The sequence below is a fragment of the Biomphalaria glabrata genome, chromosome 14 (assembly GCF_947242115.1).
Source record: "Biomphalaria glabrata chromosome 14, xgBioGlab47.1, whole genome shotgun sequence".
NCBI lineage: Eukaryota > Metazoa > Mollusca > Gastropoda > Planorbidae > Biomphalaria > Biomphalaria glabrata.
The window spans coordinates 16,302,177-16,323,583 of NC_074724.1; the positions used below are offsets into that span (position 1 = coordinate 16,302,177).

The window sequence follows — 21,407 nt, forward strand, 5'->3', positions numbered from 1 at the left end:
ATGGCAGATAGTTAGTTTCGGGTAAATGTATTATCTACAGTGTTCTGCTTGCAAGGCCAATAGATGACGTCATAGTTGAAACAGGAGAGTTCTAGTTTCCACCTCTGGATTTTTTCATATTTAATTTTTCCTTTGTTTGACCTGTTATACATGAAAGAGACAGATCGCTGATCCGTAACAAGTGTGAACGCTTTACCAACTAAGAAATGTTTCCATTTCCTCAACGACTCAACAATGGCATATGCTTCTTTCTCAACTAAAGAAAGTTTTCTTTCACTTTTTGTAATGAGCTAGATAAGAAAGCAACGGGTTGGTGATCTTGGTTGAGGGTAGTCGCAATGGCTATATCAGAAGCATCCGTCTCAACGGTTAAAGGGCGATTGAGATCAATAGTTTATTCGGCGGCTTTTTCAAGCTCATTTTTCTTTTGACTTCTTCAGGGACAGGAAATTGTTGAATTGGGTGTACCAACATATGTAGCTTGCAGCTGCGTAGCCTACCCTTTACTTTTTACTTTACCTTTTATTTTACTTATCCCTTTGTCTGTTGGACCGTTGGGGCTTCATGTAATATTTGTTGACCGTCTTTCTCCATTCCTCTCTGTCTTTTGCCTTAGTTAGAACCTCTATCAATGTCCGTCCATCCTCTTATGTTATCTCCACATCGCTTTTTCTGTCTGCCTCCGCTTCCATTTTCCTGGTACAGTTCCCCAAAGGAAGGTCTTTGCGAGCCCCGAAGACCTTATAAAATTGCCTTACATTTTTATCGTATGATTTTTTACGATAGTTAGAAGGTCAAATCGTTTCAGTAACACTGTCTCTAATCTCATGGTGGGTGATGCGCTCATTGAATTTGATACCTAGGATCCTTCTGTAGCATCTCAATTCCATTGCTAAGATCCTCCTCTCTAGCTCTGAGTCAGCGTCCAAAACTCACAAGCTTATACAAATGTGACCATGACCAGGGAGCCCATCAGTCTGATTTTGGTGCCAAGCACTATGCCATTGTTTTTTCCGTAGCCTGCATTCCTCATGAATCTTCAGACTCGAAGAAAAGCCTTATTTTTATTATTATTATTATTATATGTCTCCCTTACGGGATACGTGCCCTTCTGAGCGTAACTGTCGGACCATAAGAAGTCTTTCTATGCCAAAGGCAGTCTTTTTTGGTAAGCCAAAAGGTGGTCGACTTAACAGAGGCGCCCCAAGGAAACGCTTCAAAGACCAGCTTGGGCGCCATCTAGCCGTAGCTAACATAGAAGACAGCAGCTGGTTGCATGAGCACTCAGAACGAGACAGCTGGAGGTCACATTTGAGACCAAAAAGAAATTCTACTGTCGAGGTCAAACGCAGACGGCGAAACGAAAATCTAAATTGACCACCTGCGGACAATGGTTATGCCTGCCCTGGACGAGGCAAAATATGTAGGTAACAGCTGGGGCTGCGCCATCACAGTAAATGCTGCATTCTTACTAATCTTGGGACTCGAAGAAAAGCCTTATTATATATGTATAATGTAATAAGATACAATTTATCTAAGAAATTACAGAAGCTCAATCTTTAAAGAAAGTAAATATTTTGTTATATTTTTAAAATATAGACTCTAAACAAATATTATAAATCTTTAAATTTTGTCAGACAATATTTTTTGTTGTAATTTAGAATGTATTTAGATCTACTTAGTTGTGACAACCACAAGACACACATTTCGCACATTTAGTTCATTGAGAACTGAAACATGTCATTGAACGTGCGGGTTTATCTTATAAGGAAGTTAGCGCGATGTAAACATTAAAAGTCAGACAAGCTTGAAGTATTTATTTGTTGTGTAAGTCTAAACATTATGGGTGACGTTATGATTCCAAACTTTAAGGTAATAAACCGAATCATTTTATTTGTTTATTTGTTTTGGTTTTGGTTTTTGTTTGTCAGTAGATATAGATCAAGATCTAATTCTTTATTAAACTATTATTAGACCTTCTCTTATCGATTAATACAAGATTGCCAATATTTTTCAATGTAGATCTACATATATCTAGACAAGGTAGTTTGGTTAATAAAAAGAAAAATGGGAACAGAAATACTAAAAGAGATTTTAATTTTAGATCTAGATCTATATACAACTGGGAGCTGCTATAAAAGGCACTGCATTTAAGTGAAAACGCACTAATCATTTGGCTGCAGCTTACACTAAGAGAAGGGTGTTCTGGATATACAATATGTATGTATATACTATATACATTATCACCCCTCCCTTTTCAATGATTCACAAAGAGATTGGACCATAGCACTCTAAGAATTGAATCATTCCATTCATAACTGTAATGCAAAGAGACTCTAATTTGAAATGACAGCTGTAGAGCGGGATGAATGAGAAAATGATACGAGCTACGCCCTGTTATTTTAATGCGACACTGTCTCTTGTTTATCCAATCTCTCAATGAGAGCATCACATTCTCTTTGCTTAACAGCTGGTTCAATGATGCAACGAAATCACTTTGAATAGTATTAATATGTAAAGTATTCATCACCATCATCAAACTTCGTTTGAGTGAGGGCTCGAGTGTTCAAATCTTGTAAAAGCTCTGCTGTTTTAATTCAGCCACTCACCAGTATGTGCAGGGTTAAACCCAAAAAAATGGAGTGAGGCAGGAGACCTTCTTTGTAACAACCAGTTTAGATCCCGAAGGTTTAATTGGCAGCGGTTTATCAGTTTCAGCGCAGTCTCTACACCAAACGAACTTGCAAAACTCTTGTTTATCAGAACTCAGCGTTACCCCCAACCAGCAGAACTCTGTACCAGGAGAGCGAGAGAGTCGGCCAGGAAGTTGTAGGCTTCCGTAACATTAGCCGTTTTAGGAACACCCCGAGAGGAAGAGGGTAACTTACTCTACCAGAGGACACCACGAGCAGGTCGTCGGCCACTGTCCCCCATTTAATGTATCAACGCTTCCTGAATAGTTCGTTTTCAATCAGCTCATTGCACTTCCCTCTTGAGCATGTCATGCTTGTCATAATGAGTAATACAAACTTAGACAAACAACAATAACTTTGCACCAGAACCTCTATCGTGTAAGCGTAAATGTCAAAGGGATATTAAATAGAGTTCATTGGCCTGTTACTTCTTGTGTTACTTCTTTTTTTCTAATCTAAGCCCGTAAAAGTTGTATCCTAAATCTTAACCTCCTTCTTTTACAATAAACAAAAGCAAGTCTAAATCGAAGCTCTTACATGATTTGTCATGAGGACGGCGATGTGAAGAGATGGCCGAAGAAGGACAATGATAAGTAGGAAAGTAGGACATGTTGCTACAAGCAGATTTGCTTCTCCGAAGACAATTGTCTATCTAAATAACAGTCACACTGACACAGAGTTACACTTTTGTCCCTTACTTATCTCCTTTCTTTAACTAGCTAATCATTGCAGAATACTCCAAAATGACTTATTACTCATTGATAAATACATGACTTCGTCATGTCAATCATAGGCTTACCAGATGGGAAAATTCCCAAAGACATCCTTCATGCCAAGTTTGCCCAAGGGACGCCAAAGAAACAACATGTTTGCAGGGAAATCTCAAGACTGGAGAAATCAATAGAAGTATGGGGAAGGAAATTTCAAAAGATCCGAGGGCATAGAGACAGACTGTGGCTGCTGGTATGAACCTTGCCGAGAGCATAATGACTGAAGCGGTCTATGACAATGAAGAAGAAAAGCTGCCATGAAGTAGATGCAATCTCATTCACGAATTTAGCCGAAGTTCGACGCTTCAGAATCGAATTGTTTAGCAACAGCAGATTCTAACCCTAATCAAAAAGATAAAAGCAGAACAATTTCATCCTAGAGCACCAAATGTCTCTCTCTCGAGAATGAGCCATACCTATGTTGTATGAATCGGCAGTATGACAAACAGAAAAGCAGCGGCGATATTGTGTTAGTCCCTTCAGAAAACACAAATCAGACGTAGTCCAATGGAAGTCTACACGTAGAACGTCCATGTGGGATGTTATTTGAAACAAAAAATTGAAATCTTTGTGTTTTTCAGAAACTGAACAAGGTTTGTAATTGTTCACCTAGTTGCTCGACTTAACAAATAGCTACATTCACAAACATTGCTACAACTGTTTTCAAGGCGAGAAATTTCGTTGTTTTTTTTTCATTAACCAAATTTGATCTTCTTTATCTGATACTCATTTTCAGGCACCGCCAAAAGGAAATGAACAAAAATTCAAAACTGCACTATCAGTATCACGTCAATATCTGTATCACGTCAACATCTGTATCACGTCAATATCTGTAACACGTCAACATCTGTATCACGTCAATATCTGTATCACGTCAACATCTGTTTCACGTCAACATCTGTATCACGTCAACATCTGTATCACGTCAACATCTGTATCACGTCAACATCTGTATCACGTCAATATCTGTATCACGTCAACATATGTATCACGTCAATATCTGTATCACGTCAACATCTGTTTCACGTCAACACCTGTATCACGTTCAATATATGTATCACGTTCAATATCTGTATCACGTCAATATCTGTATCACGTCATCATATGTATCACTTCAATATCTGTATCACGTCAACATCTGTATCACTTCAATATCTGTATCACGTTTAATATGTGTATCACGTCAATATCTGTATCACGTCAACATCTGTATCACTTCAATATCTGTATCACCTCTATCCATTAATGCGTTTTGATTTTAGGCCGATAACAGTTTTGTAAATAGTTAAAGCGTTGAAGATCATCTTTATCCTAGCCCAAACATCCCCCAGGACAACAGAGGATTGCAGAGTGCAGGTTTCAAACCCGGACCTACCGAGACCACCAAATGTTAGTCTAGAGCGTATACCACAAGACTAGGAAGATAACTTTGTAAGCAGTAGTCCGATTTTAAGACATTCATTGAGGACTATTAAAAGTGTATACTCGCTGCAGCCTTCTTGTGTTTATACAAAAATAAAGATTTATTTTTTCATGATTAAAGTATCTATATCAATTGTATTGTCTTTCAGCTGCAAAGGATAACAGAGAGATTGAAGGGTTTGTCCTCCGTAAAATGATCATCCTAATTTCTGTGTTGGTGTTATTGCTTGAATTGAGCCCAGTGATTTCACAAGGTCAGTTTATCTTCAAGATAAGAATGTGCACGCTCTTTTTTTTTTGTTTTGTTTACTTTTGAATCACATTGGATAAAAGAAAAAAATGAAGGAGAAACTTTTTTTTTCTCTTTTGTATGGGAACCTTTTTTCTTGTCTATGTTAAAGTTTCTTCTCTCGTGTATGTGAACCCTTATATCTAGTGAACCCTTTCTTCTACCGCCTACGTAAACCTTCATTCTTTTCTCTAACTAAACCCAATTCTGTTTTTTTGTTTGTCTTCCACTTCCGTTTGTCTTCTTCAGGTGACTATAAACATTGTCTTTTGTTACTTTCCATACATTATGGCTTTCTTTAGTTCCAGAACCACCAAAAGAATCACCAAAAGAATCGTTGTATTTAAAGCCTTGTATTGTGCTAGAGGGAGTCTGCTATAGATGTCTCTTTTCTACAATAGATTTCTCCGAATATGAGGTATTCTTTTGACGTGACTCAATGCATTTTTATACACAATCTGTACATTAGTACAATTTAAATAATTCCTGAACAGGAAAAACAGAAATGAAAATTAATGTTGCACGCTAAATTTCTTATCTTAAATTATTCTATTTCATTGATAACAAAGACAAGTTGTTCAGTGACATGGCAACCAAAACAAACAATAAATGGTTGACATTGAAAAAAAAACAACAAAAAAAAAACTATTAAAAAAAAAAAAACTGGGGAAAAAAACAAAAGTTAAAATTTAAATTACTTTCACTTCAGAATAATTGAGACAATGTATGAACAGGGGCGTAACTAGGGATTTGGGGGCCCGGGGGGATTGACCTCTTTGGGGGCCCCTTGCATTTTGACATTCGACATTCGACATATGACATGGAATAAAATATATAAGCCCCAAATCAAATTGGTTTAGTATATAACAAAAAGTAATCAAGACTCTTTTAATGAATAAAAGCTTTGTTTATTAGTTAAATAATGCACAAGTGACAAATCTCGATATCGCCGTGCATTCTGTGCAGCAAAGACATCTATAACATCAACTACATCGATACTTACTAGTATTTGTGACTTCACTGACATTAAAGCCATGATAAGCCTTTCTTGTGTCATTGTGCTCCTGAGATAGCTTTTGATGAACTTGAGCTTTGAGAATGATCTCTCACATGACGCAATGGAAGTGGCCTGAGTTAGCAGTATTCGGAGGAGGTTGCAAAGTTTGAGCACACGTAATTACCATATGAAGCCTGTTTCCTCAATATGTCTATTGGTGATTGTATTACTGGTTTGTTGATGAAAAGTGCTCGTGCATCAATGACATCATTGAAAAAGCGATTTTCCATTTATTTCATCATACAAACAGGAAAAGTAGCACAGTTTGTCATAAGCGGGTCTTCATCTAACAGGTGTCTTGGTTCAAAAAGAAACCCAATGGTATCCATTTTCTTTCCAGCCTTTGAAATCTGCCCTTCATCTCCATATGAAATCTGTCCAGCACTTCTGTCGCAACACGTTTGAATTGCAGTTCAATTGACAGTCCTACATTAGAACTCAACTTCCCATCAAGTCTTTTCTTTCTTCTGGTTGTTTTGATTATTATTATTATTATAGCTTTAATGTAGCGTTACTTTCATGTCTATAGCATGCTCAGAGCGCTTTGGTCCAATCTAGGAGTTGGTTTTCCGTTCTGCCTTTAGGCGCTCAGTAAACGCAACTCTGCCCGAGTCGGGTGTCGAACCTCGAGTCCCCTTCTAGGTAGCCAAGACAAGCCAAGTTCAAGCGCACTTAGCCTCTCGACCACGCTTCCCACAGGGATTACAGGGAATCCATAGTATTCACTACCTTCTTTTGCTTTTTTGATGGATTGGGTTTTTGTCAGTTTCTCATCATTTTGCAGAAAGCATGAAAGGGTACTAATTTCTTTAGCAGCTTTCCATATATGCAGTCCAGACTTTTGTAGTTTCTTCCGAACTATATTAATTGGGAGCAAGAGCTTTGACCAGAATTCAAGATAGGCAAAAAATTCTTAATTTTCCACTGCAGGAAGAAGATTCTGTGCTAATATTATATGGTACTACGTCATTGTTGGTTGTTTATGTTTTGTGCGCAAGCAAAAGGATTCAGAGCATACAAAAGTGGGAAAGATCCATATCTCGTTATGCTCGAGTATAGAAATACTCCGATAAGTGGACTGCCATATTCACCATCACAACTGGTGACGAGTAGAAGACTCAGGGAATCATTCGAACTGATCCCGAACTATTGAAACCATCGGTAGCTGAAAATGCAGAGACATTACTCAACGAACGACAGATGAAAAGCAAAGTGAAATACAATGCAAAAGCAAGACTACCTAAAGATTATTCTGTCGGAGAGTTCGTCTAGGTCAAACATGGCAGAAAGCAGTTGTCATAAAAAACATTCAGCACCCAGATCTTACATCATAAAGGCAAACGGAAAAACATACAGAAGAAATCAACGCTTTTTGAATAAGAGTTTCGATGAAGACATCTCTGGGTACTATGATACCGATGAAGACAATGAACTGCAAACTTTTGGAACAAACGAAACAGACAGTTATAGACCAACGTCTAGAGAACTTGTTGTGCCAGTCAAGACAACGAGAAATGGACGAATTGTTAAAGTTCCTAGTAGACAGGGCCGGCCTTAGGCCACTGCAGCCTATGCGGTCGCAGTGGGCCCCGCGCTTTCATAGGACACGCGCTAATTCTAAGTGTACATTATTAAATTAAACCATTATAACGTATATAAAATAACAGGGTTTTCGTGACCTCTTGATTTTCCAGGGCCTCCAGGAAATCTTATGAAAAGGCAAAATATACGATAAAGTCCTGAACTTTTTTTGAATTTATTCAAATCTCCTGAAGAATAGACGAAATTGACATTTTGGGGTGCCAATAAATAAAAAGTGGCATTGCGAGCTTTCATTTGATAAAAATGTATGGCAAAGACGAAAGTATGCCTATTTTCTAATTAAAAAAAAAAAATATTGACATTATGCTCATCCCTACCCAGACTAGGCCCCGCGCGATTCGTTTTGCATAGGGCCCCGCAAATGGTAGATATCACTCTTAAGAACTTTAAAATGAAGGGTGTGATAATAACTTCAAAAGGAAGGATGTGCTAATATTATATGATATTACGTTATTGTTTGTTGTTTATGTTTTGTGCTAAAGCAAAAGGATTAGATGGAAATAAAAATAGAGTTTCCATTGGATTGAGGAAAGATGAATAGAGGGGTAATAACTCGAGTGTGAAGTTTAATTCTGAAATTATAGACGCCAAACCCGAATAATGGACTATTCTTGCATTATTAAGAATAACTTTTGGATCTGTTATACTCGATTCTGTAAATTTTGCTTCAAGGTTAATTAGTGTAGCCATAAAATACTCGCCATTTAGATCTATTATTAGTAAAGGTAACAAGATACCTTAAATTCGCTGTATATCATGCAGTTTTATTCGTGGCAACAAAGTTTAAAATGTAAAACTAACTTTAAAAAAAACTTTGATCTCTGTGGGAAAAATATTTTTAAAATGTCAACAAAGTCAACGTACTGATAGACCTAGATCTAGGTTTAGTCTTTGTGATAAATTTTTAATCCATAAATGTTGAAAAAAAAGACACCCGTTGACACTATTTGTCAATCAAATATATTAATTTATGTATTTACAAATAAATTTCGGACACCCATTTGGGGGCCCCCCCCCTAGGTGGGGGCCCGGGGGGATTTTAAATTTCTCCCCCCCCCCCTTAGTTACGCCACTGTGTATGAATCTAATTATATCGAACACTTAGGAATAAGAGAGACAAGAAAGTTATGAGCAGTCATTTGTTTTTCAAACTGTGGATTTTAAAAATATCCATTCATTTACATTGAGTTAATATATCTGAAATACGCTTCAATGTCATCTATTTATTTCTAAAAAAAAACCCGTCTCCCCGCCTTGCCATGACACTGTGCCCCACAGGTTGAGTCAAGATAAGAGTTCATGAGTTGGGGAGGTGGCCCCAAATGTATTTATAAATGTATATATCAATGTTAGAATTTATTAGAATTTCTTTGTATGTCTTCAGGATAAATGTTATGACCCGTACAGGGACATCGCTAAATTCAACTCATCTAACGTCTTAGAGCAAGTCACAGAGAGATGTACCGGAAAATACGGAACGCTTAGTAAATTAAATTAATTATTAAATTAATTATTAAATAAATGTTCCTTCCTCTATTTGTTCATCAACACACACATGCAAAACAACTATACACTTTACACACACACACACACACCTATGCAGTCTAAATATATTAGTAGTCTCTCCATGTCTAGACTTTACATAAGGAATTCGCTAAACAATGACGTTAGACAGACACTGTGTATCTCTGAACAACAGAGACCAAACCAAAGAAGTCTTCTAGAATAGAACAGCCATCAACAAATGGAACGCCCAAAGACATCTAGCAGTATCTAAGATACCTTCAGTTTCATTACCAAAATAACCAGCAATTGCAGTTAACTTAGAATGCTGCTGCTCGTAGTTTTCGTTTATTTACCACTGCCAGTGCTCCGTCCATCCGTCCATCCAAATCAGACATTGTGATGAAGGCATGTGAAGAACATTCCTATATCTTCTGTCATTGTAAACTGGTGGACGTGTTTGACTTGTCATTTCATCCAACGCTAACAGCAATGGCAACTTCAGTGGATGTACTTAAACGTTTCTCAAGATGACTGCACGTTTTACTCTTGTTCCAAGAAGCTTTCACTTTTATCGCATCGTAAGACGGATGGCAATCATTTTCTTTTTCCAAGGCAAAAAAAATACTTGTACAGTTGCTAATTAGAAGTTAATTGATTTGATTTGAAAAAAAAGCTAGAATTTGGATAAGAATTCTGGGTGGTACTTATGCTCCACCTTGCACCCCTTGCAGGAGCCAATGGATTATCTGTACCTTACTCAATCCAAATCTCAACCAATCATTTTGATGTTTTTTTTCCTTTGAATGTCTTAATAAAAAGTTCCACTTCCTATACAAGGGCGTCTTGAGAATTATAAATCTAGATAGTTATAATTCAGGGGATGAATAGTAATGCTGTTTTAGAAATGTATCCTGATGACCAGGAAAACCAGTGACTTGGCAGAATTTAAGTCATTGGTTAATATGCATGATTAAATGCATGACGCGTAGGACGTAATCATCTTCTTTTTTGAAGTAACGTCTGTATTATATAAGATAAGATGTCCAACTCTATGCCCAGGATACTAGTATTGATGTGAATAACAGACTGAACACTTTTTCAAGCAAAGCATTTACGAAATGTAATACCAAACAATATAATTCATTGAGTAGACTTAATTTGAAGCTTAAAACTTATTGAATTTATGAAAACGTTCAAACCTCGATACGTCTCATCTATTTACAGTTTGTCATCATCTCAGTTAACATTCGAAAGAGTTTCAGAATGTCTAGTACCTACATTACTTACACTTCTGTTTTGAAACTCCAAGCTACCAGAAGTCAAATTGTAGAAGCATCCAGTTCACTTTTCTCTGGAGCATTGATTTTCTTGATATTTGGTTACAATGTATCACTAAGTCATTGTTTCAGCTATATGCCTGATTTTACTCTTTGATTCATTTTTTTTTTCAATTGCTGTCATCACAGGGTGGGTAGCGGCAAGGAAGTTGAAAGACACTCGTGAATTTGTGTGGCTGGCAGATAACAGTCCAATAGAAAAAGAGTTCTGGGCTCCAATGTTTCCACTGGACAGCAATGGTGACTGCGTAGCATTAGACGTCAAGGAGATGAAGCTCAAAAATATTTATTGTAGATACACTTTTCCGTATATCTGTTCTTGTAAGTTACCTGTTTTAAATACAATAAAAAAAATTTATAGCCTTGAATACATGTCTAAAAATCATACCACAACACTACATAATGTAATATCAGCATTTCAATAGAAGCCTTAAAAGTTGTATTATAATAGGGCCCTTTATATAACCGAGTGGCGCGCCAACAAAAGGGAGGGGGGTAATCACGACAAGTGCTGATAAGGTGGGGCGAGTCGTTCAGTCTTGTTTTCTACCTTCATAAGGCCATACATTTTAATCTTTTAATCTTTTAGTTGTGAATCTACGTTTGAAAACTGAACAATTTAAGTGACATGATTAATTATATTTTAAAATGAAAACTAAAATTCGTGCCATCTTCGAAATAGCATTGTTTAGAATGTACACAATTTTTGTGAGAACAACATTTGAGGACGTCCCTTCTAAGGCAATTCTTCTCGACTCTCCAATATCATTACGGTCGAATTTCTGTAGACTGTCGTACTATCTCTGTTAACGACTTCACGTGACAAATACAATGGTCCACAACAAAACGTCAGACTTAATACGAAATTGATTCTACAAATCGCGTGCGGCGGACGAAAGCCAAAATTTACCTTGTGTATGACTACCTTGTGTATAACTACCTTGTGTGTGACTACCTTGTGTATGACTACCTTGTGTAGGACTACCTTGTGTATGACTACCTTGTGTGTGACTACCTTGTGTATAACTATCTTGTGTGTGACTACCTTGTGATAACTACCTTGTGTGTGACTACCTTGTGTATGACTACCTTGTGTATGCCTACCTTGTGTATTACTACCTTGTGTATGACTACCTTGTGTAGGACTACCTTGTGTATGACTACTTTGTGTATTGTTACGAATCTCACTATCCAGGCTCTCTGCAAACTGCACCTTACACCACCAACTTAAAGAACTTGACAACTCAGGGCTCCAAAGTAACGTATCACTTTAAAAGTTGAATAAATAAAAGCCAATACTGTACAATTGGCAACACGTACACTGTACAAATATCTCTCCGATAACACCGTTCCGCCGTATCAACTCTTGCACTGGCCTCTCCGTCTCGTTCCGGGCTTGCACTGGGTTCAAAAGTTCAGGACTGACTTCACACACTAGGCTCGTTGTGTCGAACTCGATCACAGACCAAGATCAAGACGCCGTTCGCCTCAACTGTACTTTCGCACTGAACCGTCGTAATGCTCCGTACAGAACCACACCGCTGAACTGTGCTGTAGTCAACTGGACTGTAGTGAACCGGGCTCTGAACCTTTGCCGTGAACCCTCGTGTTGACACTCGTCTCGGCTGACCGTCGTAACTCGTCACGGTTGACCGCTCGTCTAGCGCTGGCCTGGGGCAATTTGCGTCGGCTGACTACACACACACCACTACCCCTCTCTGTGCCACCACCAAGTTTATAACAGTATGACTACTTTGTGTATGACTACCTTGTGTAGGACAACATTGTGTAGGACTACCTTGTGTAGGACTACGTTGTGTAGGACTACCTTGTGTAGGACTACCTTGTGTAGGACTACCTTGTGTATGACTACCTTGTGTATGACTACCTTATGTAGGACTACCTTGTGTATGACTACCTTGTGTATAACTACTTTGTTTAGGCCTACTTTGTGTATGACTACTTTGTGTAGGCCTACTTTGTGTAGGACTACCTTGTGTAGGACTAACTTGTGTAGGACTACCTAGTGTATGACTACCTTGTGTAGGACTACCTTGTGTAGGACTACCTAGTGTATGACTACCTTGTGTATGACTACTTTGTGTAGGACTACCTTGTGTAGGACTACCTTGTGTATGACTACCTAGTGTATGACTACTTTGTGTAGGACTACCTTGTGTAGGACTACCTAGTGTATGACTACCTTGTGTATGACTACCTTGTGTAGGACTACCTTGTGTATGACTACCTTGTGTATGACTACTTTGTGTAGGACTACCTTGTGTATGACTACCTTGTGTAGGACTACCTTGTGTAGGACTACCTAGTGTATGACTACCTTGTGTATGACTACTTTGTGTAGGACTACCTTGTGTATGACTACTTTGTGTAGGACTACCTATTGTATGACTACCTTGTGTATGACTACCTTGTGTATGGCTACCTAGTTTATCACTACCTTGTGTATGGCTACCTTGTGTATGACTACTTTGTGCATATTTCAACCTACTTTTAGATTATTTCGTTCCCCCCTAGTATGTTGGCTGATTAGGCTGTATTGGGATGTGGCGAAGGCATCAATTCCACCCTCCCTCCCAACAAAAACTTTTGAAAGGGGTGTGGTCCAATTTATTTGTAGAAATCACAGCTTGTTAACAGAATCAATTAAATATCTGTATAATTAAAGCTTGTTATTAATATTTTAACCGATATTTATATTATGTCATTTCAGTCATTTCCCTGTTAGCCGATTGGGTGGGGTGGGCGAATATATATACTGCCCTTTCCACCTAAACCCTTTGAGTGGGGGGGTGGCGGGCTAACTTAGAAATCGTAATTTGTGAAAACATTAGTTGAATTACTATATAATTTTATATTATATCGCTACACTTCTGGTATCTTGGCCGATTCTGTGATGTGGGGGGTGGGGTGATTGTTTCTACTACCTTCCCCACCCTAGTCCTCTGAGTGCGTGGGCGGTCCTATTTTTATGGAGAAATCACAGTTTGTGAAAAACATTTTTGAATATCTATATAATATAAGGTACATATTGATGTTTAAACCCATTTGTATATTATGTCGTACACAAAATCAGATCTCAAATTTTATCATTAGTAAATATAAAATCATAAAGGGTTGTACCAGGTGGGAAAGGGGGGTTAAAAACATACAATTGCCCTTAGCCCATCGGACAAACCAATACTTTTATTTTTTTATATTTTAGTTAAGAAATTACAAAATTTAAAAATAAATGTCACTAATATAATTTATATATGCTATAAATTAAATTCTTTTCTCGAGTCGCCCCACCCCCTATATATATATATATATATGCTGTACGCGCATTTATGCTTAGGATTAGGGTTTACTGCGTTAGGGTTAGCGAAAAAATGCCCCCCCCCCTTCAATTTTCTGGATCCGCTAGTGCCTTGTGTATGACTACTTTGTGTATGACTACTTTGTGTATGACTACCTTGTGTATGACTACTTTGTGTATGACTACTTTGTGTATGACTACCTTGTGTATGACTACCTTGTGTATGACTACTTTGTGTATGACTACTTTGTGTATGATTACTTTGTGTATGACTACTTTGTGTATGACTACCTTGTGTATGACTACTTTGTGTATGACTACTTTGTGTATGACTACTTTGTGTATGACTACTTTGTGTATGACTACCTTGTGTATGACTACTTTGTGTATGTCTACTTTGTGTATGACTACCTTTTGAAAGAATACAAAGGTCAAGGTGAGTGTTCAGTGTATTTTCGAAATGCCCGTTAAGATGCCATTAAGCCTGAACCCATAAAGATTTTGCAGGCTAGTATGAGGCATAGTAACATTGTCTCGTTATTTAGTAAATGCTTAGTTCTAGATTCTTAAAGAAATATAATTAGAATACATTCAACTTTCTTATACATGCTAATTTTTTTTTCTTTCATCTTTCAATATAGATTCAACAAGCAGAAGAACTGGTATGTACATTATACTTATATAAGATGATAGCAAATCTCAGTTGTTCAGTTTTATCAATATATTGAAGTGCTCAGATTGTACAAATCTCATATCATCTGTGTCTGTGTCTGTATGTTCGGTCAAAACGTTTTACACGTTTTTTTCTACCACATCAAATCTCGGATCAGGTTCAAATCTCGCTCAATTATTTCTTTTACTTGACAAAACAGGAATCAATTCAAAAATTTAACAAAATAATTAATTAACTGTTGGTAATAAATTACTTTGTTTGGTATCTCAAGCAAGGAAATGAAATAGTACTTGATTTAAGTGGTGGTATAAGCTGAATTAGTACCCTTTATATTAGGCAGTATTCTCAAGCTTAGTGAACACATACATGAAATAGAAACAATAGATAACTCTACAATCTTCATTGGTCATATCCTCTACACTAGTACAGTTGTTACCGCTTTGGCTTGTGAAACCTGAGAAGGCTTTAGTTCTAATTTTCACATTTTTTTTTGTTAGTCTAGATCTATTACAAATTTAATTACACGACTGCTTCAAACTAACTGATGCTAGTAGAAGTAATGTAGGCTTTGTTTGTTAAAAAAAAAAGTAATTTTTATGTTTTCCTTGTGTCGTGAATTTGTTTGATTGTCGCCCCTAGTGTTTGTCTACATTCAATAGCCTGTGTGCTGACCATATTTCGTGTTTGTAATCTCTACTCTGTGTGTAGATGTTTGTCATTCAGTGTAATAAAGCTTTGACTGTAACATGGTTTTGTTATTGTTGAAGTACGACAACTTATTTTTCTATTTTCTCTTGTCTCCCCCTGAAAGTGACAATAACCGACTCCAAACGTTCCCTTGTGCTGGGCATCGTTGTGGCCATGTTAACTTTCTGTTTGATCTGTACTTCAATCCTCGGGACAACGCTCTACTACACGGCCCAAAGGAAAGCCAAGAAAAGGAAAGCCAGGAAGAGATACACGAGAACTAACGAGAAGCCAGCAGGGAACAAAACACCCAAAACAATGCACAGAAAATGTAATGTTTACTTTTCACCTCGCTTTTACTTAATGCTTCATTTCAAAGGTTATATTGGCTATGCAGGGCCGGCCTTTAACAGTTGCGTGGCACTTTACGAAATGGATTACGAGGTGCTAGTCTGGGTAAAGAAAAGGATAATAAGAATAAAAATATAAAATTAATAAGTACAAAATCACCATCACAATTAACTTTACGTATATCATTAACGTTCTGTTTCCTACATAGATAACGCCCTTTGGCATGAATAGTTCAATCTATCGTCGTTAATTGAATGACACTCCAATATGACATTTTTCCCCCTATTTTTCAGGAGAGTTGTATGCGTTTTCAGTAGATTTTAATAATTTCTATTAGCTCTTGGAAAATCAGGAGGCCGTGGCAACACTGAAGTTATAATGGTTTAATTTAATAACTTAGAGTTAGCACGGGGCCTATAAAAGTTCGGGACCCACTGCGGCCGATAAGGTTGCAATGACGTAAGGCCGGCCTTGTAGCTGTTAGAGATATATCCTATTGTCTACAGGTTAAGAGACTCTTAAATAGATTGCGTTTCAAACAACCTCATACAAACTAATTCGTTTCTCTTGGTCACTTCTTGAAAATGCTTAAAGTCCGGTGCAGGTGGGGACCAGTAACTGAACAAAACAAACACACACAAATCAAAACACGGAAGCTTTAAGCAGCCTAGTAAGGCTATTCTTTAAATAGAACCGCTCTTTGATTACAAGGCACTGCTGTCTCGCATCATCAAACCTTCAAGAGTCCTATCACTAAGTGATAGATGCAAATCTGTAACGGTGTAGGGACAGATACTCTGCCACTGAATGAGCCATAAACGTTTTTTTCCCTCTGTAAGACTGGTGGAGATCTAGATAAATATAAAATCAAAGCGTTAGGTACACAGTCTAACGAGTCAACTAGGAACAAAATAAATTAAAATAAAATTGTTCTAAAAACACAATGTTGCTAAAGTAAGATAATAAAGAGTTAAATCGTTTTATTCATGATGCAGGTTAAATCGCTTCATTTATGATGCAGGTTAAATCGCTTTATTTATGTTGCAGGTTAAATCGCTTTATTTATGATGCAGGTTAAATCGCTTTATTTATGATGCAAGGTTGAAAGATCCGTTTTATTTACTTTAGCCCTCAGCGGCCCCCGAAAGGGAAAAAGACGCTATTAGTTTTTTTGTGGTTTGTCTGTCTGTCCGTCCATTTATATCTCGTAAACTAGAAAAGATAAAATCCGACATCATGATATTTTAGGTCAGCGGCTCTCAACCTTTTATGCTCGGCGACCCTTTCTACAATACACCACTCTACCGCGACCCCCCCCCACACACACATACAGCAATAGAAGAGTAGACAATAATAATCCATATTTTCGATGATCTTACGCGACCCACAGATTTAGAACCCCTGTTTTAGGCCATTCAAAGTTCTGATGCATCTTTTCACTATTAATAGTAACAGATACGGGAGGCTATTTAGTAAGGGAAATGACATATATTTAACACATTTATGCAAACGGTTTTAGATTTTTGTCATTTTTTTAATGTATTGCTAAGTTAAATAAGTTGTGTCTTACTAACTACTACATATACACAAAAATGTTTCCTTTTATATTTTTAAAAAGACAAAAAAAAAATTTAATTAATATGCATATAAGTGGAACATAATTTAAAACACCAATTAATAAGTAGTTTTTCATATTATCAAGTGAACACTATCATCACCGATGACAGACAGGAAATACTGTTTTTCCTTAATGCTTTGAATAAGAGATTGACCATTTGCAAAACAATTAGATCAATTAGATAACCATTATAGACATCGGTTAGGCCACGTACACATCTAACTTCACCTTCACTTTCACCTATCCTGCTGGACCGTTGAGGCACCACACAAGATGTGTCAACCTTCTTTCTCCATTCTTCTCTGTCTTTACCTTTGATAGAATTTCATTCTGATATTCTTTCTGAAATATTGAAACCTGCCTTTTTACCTGCCTGGGTGGACCACTTCGGAGGCCAATTTTCAGTGTGTGTTTCCACACAAACAATCTTTGTAACTTTGTTTATTTTTAAGATTTGACTAGCATAAACTTTAAGTTGTGTTTTGTCAGTCTCAGTTGATGTGGTAAAGGATACTGAGTTTTTAATCAGTACAAAGAATATTAAGATTCAGCAGACCACTAATTGACAGCTACTTTATAAGCAAGTGTGGACTGTTTGTGACAATGTGTCTATATGGGACATGTCTATACGATATATCTATGTGATTAGCTTATATGTGATAACAATAATAATAATAATAATACCGACTGACACCGACCTACATGACATTGACAGACTCACTAGATAATTACTAACCAAGTTTCGATGCCTACACCCCAAGTCCTCCACCATAAGGTTATACCTGCCCAGGAAGGATGGGGGTCGTGGATTGCAGAACATCTTCAAATTGTGTAAGATGCAAGTTTTAAAAATACGATCAAAACTGCACGCCTCCAGCAATGAACTAGTTTCCTTCCTACGGAAATACGACCCCGATGCAACCCCTCTGAACCTACACAATGCTGATGTCAATGTCGGTTTGGACGACGTAGGGCATGAGATTCGCCAATGGGAGGAAAAAACACTCCACGGAAAATTTCCGGCTTCATTACATGGGGACAACATCGACAAGGCTGCTTCCTTAACATGGCTCAAAGCAGGTCATCTCTACCCTGAAACAGAAGGCTTTGTTACAGCAATACAGGACAGAGTAATCAGGACACAAAATTACGAGAAGCATATCCTGAAACTCAATGTTGTCGACAAATGCCGAAAATGTGGAAATGTGGGCGAGTCGATTGAACACATCATGGCAGGATGTCCAGTCCTATCAGAATCAGCCTACCTGGGTCGCCATAACCAAGTTGCAAAGTTAATACACCAACACCTGGCTTTGACGTACAAATTGATCGGTAAGGACACTCCCCCTTATTATAAATACTCTCCGCAAGAGGTTCTCGAGTCTACTGAACATCTGCTGTACTGGGATAGGCCTATTCTGTCCGACAAAACGGTAGATTTCAATCGCCCGGATCTGCTGTTCATCGATAAAAAAGAAAAAACCGCTACCATTATCGATATCGCCGTACCACTGTCTCATAATTTAAGAAAAACTGAGATAGAAAAACAAAGAAAATATGGGAACCTGGGCTTGGAGATTAAGCGTCTATGGAAATTGTCCAAAATAACAATATACCCTATTGTTATATCAACCGAGGGGATAATAACAACTTACCTCACAGACACCTTCAAGGCCCTTAACATTCCTAGGAACATCTTCGTTGCCTGTCAGAGGGCGGTAATGCTGCAGACCTGCCACATCACCAGAAAATTCCTCAGTGGAAACTGTTAAAGGGACTACGATAAATTTTGTTTCTCTTTAGCGAAACTCGACCCTGGCAGCGCCAGAGAATGACTACTCGTTCATTTCTAACATAATAATAATAATAATAATACTTGTCTTCGAATTCGAAGATTAATGAAGAATACAGTATTTCCCGTGGCTACGCAGCCCCATCTGTGGCCTACATATTTTGCCACATCTATGGCAAGCATAACCATTCTCCGCCGGTGGTTGATTAAGCTTATATGTGATTTGTCTATGTGATATGTCTATTTCAAAAATCCCCTTAAACCCCCCCCCCCCTCCCCGTAAAAAATCTTGGATACGCCCATGGTTACTCTCTCTTATTTTATTTTTTTTTTTCTTTCTGTTTGTGTTTATTAATAGTTTAAAATTTTAGTTATCTTTTCATTGTTTGCTTTTAGATTTATTAAACTGTGTTTTTTTTAAATCTCCTTTTTGTTTATTTATTTTGTTCCCATTCCCTCCTAGAATGTCAAATAATTTCTTTAATTTGTTCCCATTTTCTGCTGGAATATCACATGATTTCTTTATTTTGTTTCCATTCCCTTCTGGAATATCACATGATTTCTTTGTTTTGTTCCCATTTCCTGCTGAAATATCACATGATTTATTTATTTCTCACCAAGCTTTCACTTTCTCTTCTTTCTTCGTTAGCACAGGAACAACGTCAGTGGGAAACCAATTTAAAAGTTGTCCGGGCCCAACTTATACAAGCCAATAAGGAACAGAAAAAAAAATTCAATAAAGGTACTTTTTATTGACAATTAAATGTTTCTAGGAAATTGTAATAAATGACTACAAAGGTATTGTTTCATATGAAATGACACGGTACTATTAAATGTGACTACAAAGGGAGGGTACTATTATACTTGACATTGTTACATGGGACATTATTACATATGACAACTTAATGTTCTGTTACATATGACATTGTGACAGCCCAGGGTACTATCATATATGACATATAAAATTTATTATATATGACAACACAATGTACTGTTACATATGCCATTGTGACAGCCCAGAGTACTATTATTCATAACATTGTAACATGTAAAATTATTACATATGACAATACAATGTACAGTTGCATATGACACTGTTACATATGGTATTATTAAATATGAAAACACAAGGAACTGTTACATATGACAACGTTTCATCCTAACCATAAAACCGAAAAGAAAAATCTTACTCTGGAACAAATGCCACCTAGCACAACTACACCAAGCTGTATTAAACTTTCAACAAACATTCCTATCAGAAAAAGACATAATCAACCAGTAGATAACCTCTATAATTTTATTATAAATTTTCTTAAAAACATTATAGAAAATCACATACCAACTAAACATTCATGTAACAAAATAAATTCAGAAACTTTAATTCAAAAACTGAGAATCACAAAATATAAATTTTCTTTTTGTATTTGTTTTATATATAATTGCACATTTGGTTTTAAGTATTCTATCCTGAAGGCTTTCTACGTTTAGTAAATTTACTAAAGGTGTTACTCTAGTCAAATGTGAATATTCGTTTTTTATAAATTTCACTGATCTATTTTATGTCTGTTCCAGTTTCTTAATGTTTCCTTGAGTTGAGGGTTCCAAATAGGTTATTCATATTCTATTATTGGCCTAACCAAGGTTAAATAACATTTTAATTTTATGTTCTTTTTTGATTTATAGAAATTTCTTTTAATAAACCTTAATGCTAGTAGCAATTATACATACAACACGGAACTATAATCTTCAAATACAAAAAAAAAAATTAATAAAATACTTAGAAAGACACAAGTATAAGGCACATTCCTCGTCCCATACGCTAGGACAAATTCTTCCCTAGTGCTATTAGAGCATGGAATGGGTTGCCTGAGCCAGCCAGGAAAGCCAGTGACTTTGCAGAATTTAAGTCATTGGTTAACATGCCTGACTAGATGCATGACGCGTAGGACGCAATCATCTTATTCTTTTTTTTTAAAGTAAAGTCTGTATTATATAAGATAAGATATGACATATTTATATATGACATCAAAGGGTACTGTTACTAACGCAGGTTACTTGTATATAAAACATTGTTACATAACACATTGTTACACATGAAACTTTGACATATGACGACAAAAGCATAAGTACTTTTACATTCTTCAACTCTAGATACTATTAGGTAAAGTAAAACAAGATAATGCTACTAAAAACAACTCAGAGTTACAATGTCTTTACATATTAAAAGATTATTCTACATATAACAAAAGATCATTTCAAATGTTGATGATATTGGGTGGATTAAACTGGCTTTC

The 21,407-nt window shown here is 36.9% G+C and overlaps 1 protein-coding gene across 4 annotated transcripts in view; it reads left to right on the forward strand.

The window, feature by feature from the left end:
• The first annotated feature begins 1,760 nt into the window (after positions 1-1,760).
• LOC106063420 (uncharacterized) overlaps positions 1,761-21,407 on the forward strand; it is a 28,421-nt gene continuing 8,774 nt past the window's right edge. For 3 of the 4 annotated variants that reach the window (XM_056009824.1, XM_056009826.1, XM_056009825.1), the window contains exons 1-8: positions 1,761-1,872; positions 5,035-5,139; positions 5,477-5,592; positions 9,218-9,317; positions 10,806-10,997; positions 14,634-14,654; positions 15,477-15,683; positions 19,763-19,855. In XM_056009824.1, coding sequence (XP_055865799.1) covers positions 5,079-5,139; positions 5,477-5,592; positions 9,218-9,317; positions 10,806-10,997; positions 14,634-14,654; positions 15,477-15,683; positions 19,763-19,855 — 790 coding nt within the window. In that variant the 5' untranslated portion in view covers positions 1,761-1,872; positions 5,035-5,078. The remainder of the gene's footprint in view (positions 1,873-5,034; positions 5,140-5,476; positions 5,593-9,217; positions 9,318-10,805; positions 10,998-14,633; positions 14,655-15,476; positions 15,684-19,762; positions 19,856-21,407) is intronic. The other variant, XM_056009827.1, reaches the window with a different exon arrangement.